Genomic DNA, 7,080 nt, shown 5'->3' on the forward strand with positions numbered 1-7,080 from the left:
GACATGAAATTTGGTGAACCAAATAAATAATCCAACCCATGCGAAATGAAGAAACCCGAATGGTGATTTTCAAAGGTATAAGTGTTTAGAGTAGACTAAGGATCTTAGGCACGAAGACGTACACAATAAACACTTAGTCCATGGGGTATGGGACCCCTCCCCCTCGCGACAACATGGATTTATGTAGTTGTTTTGAGTTTACTTGTATATGAGTCTATAAAAAAATCGCACCTTCTGTCATACCTGGTATGGTCCTATAGTTGCTAGTGATTACGGTTATATGTATCATAAGCTGTCAAGTAATAGCAAAGTCTGACTCATGCCCGTAGATGTAGGTCAAATCGATCAAACCACATTTGGTGTCGGTTTTTATTGATTTTCTTTGATTGCTTGTGTAACAATAAAAATCACATTACATATATGTATATTTTTTTATTGCTTTTCTTTGATTGCTTGTGGAACAATAAATATATGATATATCGTAACAAACAATAAAGAAGCACATGTACTTTGAAAAAAAGAAGAAATATAGATTTTAATAATTCAATGACTTTATATAGAATATTGTCATTCTTAGTAGATTTAAGAAACTATTAAAAATCAAAATCATACCCAAATTACTGTTATTATACACCCAAATAACGCCCGACTCCACAATTTCATGTGAATTACATTATAATTATTAATTATTGAATTAATTAAAACTATTACCATTTTTACACAACTTTTCTTTCGTATATCGTTACAAGTCTAAACTAAGGGGGGGTAGAAGGTAATTAGCCGAGGGGCATTTATGGAAAGTCGCTATCTCCTCCCACATGTTAAAGGGATCAGTTCCCATGTGCAACTCTTTTAATTTATTCATTCATTGCAGAATAACTTCCCACTCTCGTGCCCTGTTTTGTTGTTTTCTCTCCTCCAAAAGACAATCACCCAACGTCTTCAATAATTTTGTCTCCCAATCAACAACTCATCAATTTCTTTACCCTCAATTTTCATTAACACTTTATAAAAAAATAGATACATTTCGATTTTTAATGTCAAAAATACGATATAAAAAAGAAAACTCGACATAAAAAATATCAAAACTGGTTATCTAATTTCATACCCATTCCCAAGTGTTGGATCTAATCTTAGCATCATTGACTTATGATGAGTGTTGTTGCCTTTTTCCGAGTACAATAAAGTACAATACTGTCCTTTGTTTTTTGGTTGCATCATCCCATGTGGCTTTAATGTAAAAGAGAGAGAAAAAAGGGAGAGAGAATATATATATGTATATAACTTCTCAAGGTTACAAATAAAATGGTGCATTTGTGTTGACTTCATCTTGCATATCTAAGAAAGAAAAAAGAAAAATGGGAAGCATGGATAGTTTCTCTTCAATTGATGAGTATAGATTTGATCCCAAATGGTTGATTCATCCCGAGCATCTTTTTGTTGGGCCAAGAATTGGTGAAGGAGCTCATGCAAAGGTCTATGAAGGAAAGTAAGTAAAAAGATTCCCATACCTTCATCAATCAATCAATCAATCTTGAATCTTGATTCTTTGTTTTGGTTATATGACTAATGGGCAAATGGGTAATTTCCAATTCTCATTTAGATATAAAAACCAGAATGTTGCGATCAAAATCGTTCATAGAGGTGACACACCCGAAGAAATCGTGAAGAGGGAAGCTCGGTTTGTGAGAGAGGTTGCTACGTGGTCTAGAGTTCAACACAAGAATCTTGCAAAGGTTTGATTTTGATTTATATTTTTTGAGTTTTGTATTAGAAAGAATAATATAAAAAAGGTGACAAATTGTTTTTTTTTTCTTTTTTTGTGTTAAATAGTTTATAGGGGCATGTAAAGAGCCTATGATGGTTATTGTTACGGAGATTTTAACGGGAGGATCATTACGTAAATATATGTTGAATAAAAGACCGGGGTGTTTGGATATGCATGTTGCTATTGGTTTTGCACTTGATATTGCTCGTGCTATGGAGTGTTTGCATTCTCATGGAATCATTCATCGCGATCTAAAGCCTGGTAAGCTTTGAATCCGTTGGAATTGAAAAAAATAAAAACCGTTTGTTTTGTCTGATGGAATGGAACTGATCATTCCCGAAGGAAATATGATTCCTTCGTTTATCACGCGGGAGGTGTTCTTTTTCATTCCACATGGAATGAAATTGAAAAGTTGTAAAAGAACCCTTTTTTTTAAATGAAAAAAGAAAAGTTGTTTATTTTGCTTGATGGAATCAAATGAATTATTGATTCCATGATTCCTAACCCGTTTTGAATTATAATACTTTTAATGACACGAATCCTTTTCAATAATTTCATGATTTTAGTTAAATTGTAATTTTATTTTTCAAAAAATTTACTAGGAAAATTTTTTTTTTATATAAAATCACATTCCATTACCTTGGTGATTACATTCCATGGAACTAAACATACCCATGGCTAATTTAAATCCTACAATTGATTTAATTTCTAATTTTCTACAGAAAACTTGGTGTTGACAAAAGATCAAAGAACACTAAAACTTGTAGATTTTGGATTAGCAAGAGAAGAGACAGTTACAGAGATGATGACAGCTGAAACAGGGACATATCGTTGGATGGCTCCAGAGGTAATTTTTTTAATCTTTTAATTTTTTTTTAAATCAAAGATAAAGACTTTAAATATATTTTTTTTTTGTCAATAGTTATATAGCACTGTGACACTAAGGCAAGGAGAAAAGAAGCATTACAACCAGAAAGTAGATGCTTATAGCTTTGCAATTGTATTATGGGAACTTTTACACAACCGACTACCCTTTGAGGGTATGTCCAACCTCCAAGCTGCTTATGCTGCAGCTTTCAAGGTAAAATAGTAACTTCATCATTTCTCCCTAAAGGGCAAAATAGTAAATATTTAATTTCTTTTTATCTTTTTCAGAATGTGAGGCCAAGTTTGGAAGATCTACCAGAAGATTTAGCAATGATTCTGAGTTCATGTTGGATGGAGGATCCAGATGCTAGACCAAACTTCAGTCAAATCATACAAATGTTATTACATTATTTTTCGACCATTTTGCCCTCCAAACCTATACTTCCTTCTCGCCTTTTTGTCAATGAAAATGCCCCCATGTCTCCAGAATCTCCAGGCACAAGTGCTTTAATGGCAGTCTGCAATTTTACAGGGGATACCCCTAGAGAAATGGAACATAATAAGCCAAAAGGTTTCTTTTTCTGTTTTAACCAGTGCTATTAAAAATTAATCCCCATATCACAAGGTGATCAAGTATGAACGTGTATTTTTTTATAAACGCTGTGGTGTTTTTCTAAGAAAAATGCTAACTTTATCATCTTGTAAATTATTCAGTTCTGGGTTATATGATATGATATAGATCTTGTTTGCTTCTCTATTTACCATTTTAAACAAGTTTTTGACGAAATTTCTGTTCATTACAAAATTTTCACCAGTAATCATTGCAAGAACACAATCCATCTTTGAAATGATGAAACCGAGTTCGATCCCTAACAATTATCTCTCTCTTATAAACTTTTGAAATCATTTTTGTTGCTTCATGACAATCATTACACACCCGAAGATTCTTTGAAACCCTAATAGGGGTACCAATGGAAGTTTTAATAAGCCCAAAAGCAATTGCTAATTTCTCACTATGATGAGAAACCGATTTTTCTTTATCATGTTCTTCTGCCTCCAATCTTGCATCTTCTTTATTCATCACATAACCTGCCAACTTTATCTTCTTCATCATTTTTTCAGTAGCTGCGTATATTTTCTCAGACTCAAAATTCGCATCATCTTCAGCAAAAAACTCATGAATGACACCATTGACTTCAATTGAGCTACACCCTGGAGTCTTTTTAACAACACCCTTTTCTTTCATCTCTCTTCTTACCCTAAATGCATCTTCTAATCTACCAACTGATGCATAGATGCTAGATAGAAGTAAATAGTCTCCACTATGAACAGTTTCTAAATTCATTATCTTCTTCAATGACTCTTCTCCAATTCCAATGTTTTTATAAACTTTGCATGATGCCAATAATGTCCTCCAGATAAGTGCATTTGGCTTCATGTTCATCGGCATGTTTTGTATAAATTGATACGCCTCCTCCAATAATCCAGCTCTCCCTAACATATCAACCATGCAACCATAATGCTCGATTTTTGGTTCTATATCAAAATCTTTAATCATACTTGAAAACAACTCACGACCTTTTTCAACTAAACCTGAGTGGCTACAAGCAGAAAGAACACCAATGAAAGTTATATCATTTGGTTGTATATGTTTGGTCAACATCAGGTCAAAGTAGTTGAGAGCTTTCTCCCCTTGTCCATTGCTTGCAAGTCCTTGAATGAGTACACTCCATGACAATACATTCTTTCTTGACATTTTTTTGAAGACTTCAATTGAGTTATCAATAGAGCCACATTTTGCATAAAAATGTAACAAAGCAGTTCCGAGTGTTACTGTAAGTGGTAATTTTTTCTTGTTTATGTGGATATGGACCCATTTACCCGTTGCTAAAGCTCCAAGTTCAGCACATGAAGAAAGGACACTGACCATGGTGACCTCATTGGGTTCAATGTTAGCTTTTTGCATGTCATGAAATAGGGAAAGTGCTTCTTTGCATCTATTTGTTTGGTTGTATCCAGATATCATTGCACTCCAAGCAACCACATCCTTATGTGACATTTGATTAAACAAACTTCGAGCTTTATCTACATGCCCACATTTAGCATACATGTCAACAAGAGAAGTGATTAAAGTCGGATTCCTTTTGAGCCCATTTGCTTCTATATACTCTTTGATCCATTCCCCTAACTTCAAAGCACCAACACGTCCACAAGCTGTCAAAACACTAACTAAAGTGACCTCATCAAACTTCGTATCTGTTTCAAGCATGTAGTGAAACAAATCAACAGCTTCTTTCCAGCTCCCACTCTTTGTATAACCAGAAAACAACGCGTTCCATGCAAAAATGTCTCTTTCAGACATTTCATCAAACACCTTGCGAGCAATCCCAGATTGCCCACAGTTTGCATACATTTTGATCAGACCATTCTCGGCAAACCCAGACGATCTGCATCCCAATTTCATAAGCTGGCCGTGAATCTGTTTCCCCTCCTCCAAAGCTCGTAATCTTGAGCAAGCTTTTAAAACACAAGGAAAGGTAAACTCGTCTGGCTCCACCGACGTTTCCTTCATTTGCTTGAACATAAGAATAGCTTCATGAGAGAAATTTTTCAAAGTCAGGCCCCTTAACATGATGTTGTATGCAGATGAATTGGGCTCGTTTAACTTCTCGAAAACTGAGATGGCGTAATCCATAGGTTGGTGACGCAGGAGGATGGCAGCGGATTCGAGGAAGTTTTCCGCCACCGACGGACTGCTGATGAAACGGGTTTTGATGAGATGGGCATGAATTTGGTTGAGGTCTCTTACAGTCTTGCATTTTTCAAGAATCAGTGGTTTTGGATTATCAGGGAATTGAGTGATTATTATAGGTTTTGTGGTGGTTATTTTGGCGGGAGAGATGGAAAGTGCAACAGCCATTATCCTTTCTTGTTTCAAGCTTGAGAAACAAGAATTATAATTTCTAAAGCTCGAATCTTTAGGGGGACCCTGTTTGGATAATACGTATACATGATATACTTGATATATTATAGCTTCGAAATCAAGATAACGCAATACAAAAGCAACAAAGGAATAAACGTGCATATCATTTACCACTTATGTCCAACCAATTTATTCCATTGCCATACCACCATATGATATAAAAAGAATTCGATTCAGTAGTGACAACCAGTCTTTTCCAAAACATATTCGCAATGACTACATCCTCCGGAGTGTTTATAAATATCTTAGAATTATCATAAACACAATTATACTTCACACAAACAAGAAAAAACAATGTCTAGAAGCTTAAACCATGGTTATGGTTTCAACAACCGTATGAACATGCGTAGGGATCCTATAGTCACCTATGATGTTCCTCAATCCAACAACATCAACTTGGTATTTGATGACAATCGTGTCATGTTTGAAGAGGAGCGCCCTATTGTTGGCTACCCGCATCGTGTTGCCTTTGAGGAACATCATGAGCGCCCTATTGTTGGCTACCCGCATCGTGTTGCCTTTGAGGAACATCATGAGCGCCCTATTGTTGGCTACCCGCATCGTGTTGCCTTTGAGGAACATCATGAGCGCCCTGTTGTTGGCTACCCGAATCGTGTTGTGTTTGAGGAACATCGTGCTAGTCCTGTGCATAAAAATCACCGACATGGCTCAATAGAGCCACGCAAGCAAGTCCACTTTGTTGAGCATGATGAGAGGGTTATTGAATCGGTTGATAACTTTGGAAATCAAAAAGTTATTAAGGAAAGCGTTGATAGTGAAGCTGACGGGTTCATCACACGAAAGCATAAGAACTTTGAGTTGAACAAGTTTGGAACGTTTAATTATTTATATTAACAACGAAGAAGTTTGGATTGTGTTTTAGTATGGATTATGTAATGTTTGTATTGCCTGTCTTATTGATCTAAATAAGGAGCAATCTCTTTGTTCCTATGTTGTTTTCATTGTAGCCATGTATTGTAAGATGTTTGGTATGTGAAATTAAAGATATTTTATTAGTATAGAAGTGTGCATTGATTGAGAAGAAGTGTGTTTAAAATGATGAAGACATCACAACAAAAGAATTGAGTCAATGAACGAGTGAATACAAGGGAGGGGACGATATGATTAGTTGTCGCCAAGAAGGGGACGAAGATGGGACTGAGTGTTGCTGGTAAGGGCAATGGTGAAGCTAGTTTTGGCGTTGGGTGTGCAACTAAATCCCCAAAATAAATTTTATATATTATTTTCTTATATGTAAATAAGCTTAACTATCTTCCACCCAACGCGAAAACGTATACCTTGTTGCTGTGTTTTTTTTCTAAAAAGTGATTACATGAATGGCAGAAAACCTATGAATATAATAATCCAAATCATGAAATAAATACTTTACAAATCCTAACCGCTAGCATTAGATTAAATAATATGAATAAAAAAAGTTTAATATATTATTATATTTTAATCT

The 7,080-nt window shown here is 35.2% G+C and overlaps 1 protein-coding gene and 1 pseudogene across 1 annotated transcript; one reads left to right on the forward strand and one right to left on the reverse strand.

Annotated features, from left to right (window-relative positions):
- The first annotated feature begins 1,252 nt into the window (after positions 1–1,252).
- On the forward strand, positions 1,253–3,332 carry LOC145042513 (serine/threonine-protein kinase STY13-like). Its single transcript, XM_078990954.1, has 6 exons — positions 1,253–1,489; positions 1,604–1,736; positions 1,834–2,029; positions 2,491–2,615; positions 2,691–2,849; positions 2,924–3,332. The coding sequence occupies exons 1-6, from the start codon at positions 1,359–1,361 to the stop codon at positions 3,236–3,238; spliced, it is 1,059 nt and encodes a 352-aa protein (XP_078847080.1). The 5' UTR covers positions 1,253–1,358; the 3' UTR covers positions 3,239–3,332.
- Positions 3,333–3,410: 78 nt separating this feature from the next.
- Positions 3,411–5,781, reverse strand: LOC145042512 (pentatricopeptide repeat-containing protein At1g08070, chloroplastic pseudogene; annotated as a pseudogene).
- Between the last annotated feature and the right edge of the window lie 1,299 nt (positions 5,782–7,080).

Source organism: Lactuca saligna, chromosome 4, assembly GCF_052625555.1.
Source record: "Lactuca saligna cultivar CGN05327 chromosome 4, ASM5262555v1, whole genome shotgun sequence".
Lineage (NCBI taxonomy): Eukaryota > Viridiplantae > Streptophyta > Magnoliopsida > Asterales > Asteraceae > Lactuca > Lactuca saligna.

Bases quoted from the DNA above. Each gene is read 5' to 3' on its own strand.
- LOC145042513 (XM_078990954.1), top strand. From the start codon at position 1,359: ATGGGAAGCATGGATAGTTTCTCTTCAATTGATGAGTATAGATTTGAT. The intron at 2,030-2,490 runs GTAAGCTTTGAA...AATTTTCTACAG, and splicing joins TCATCGCGATCTAAAGCCTG to AAAACTTGGTGTTGACAAAA. The intron at 2,850-2,923 runs GTAAAATAGTAA...TATCTTTTTCAG, and splicing joins CTTATGCTGCAGCTTTCAAG to AATGTGAGGCCAAGTTTGGA.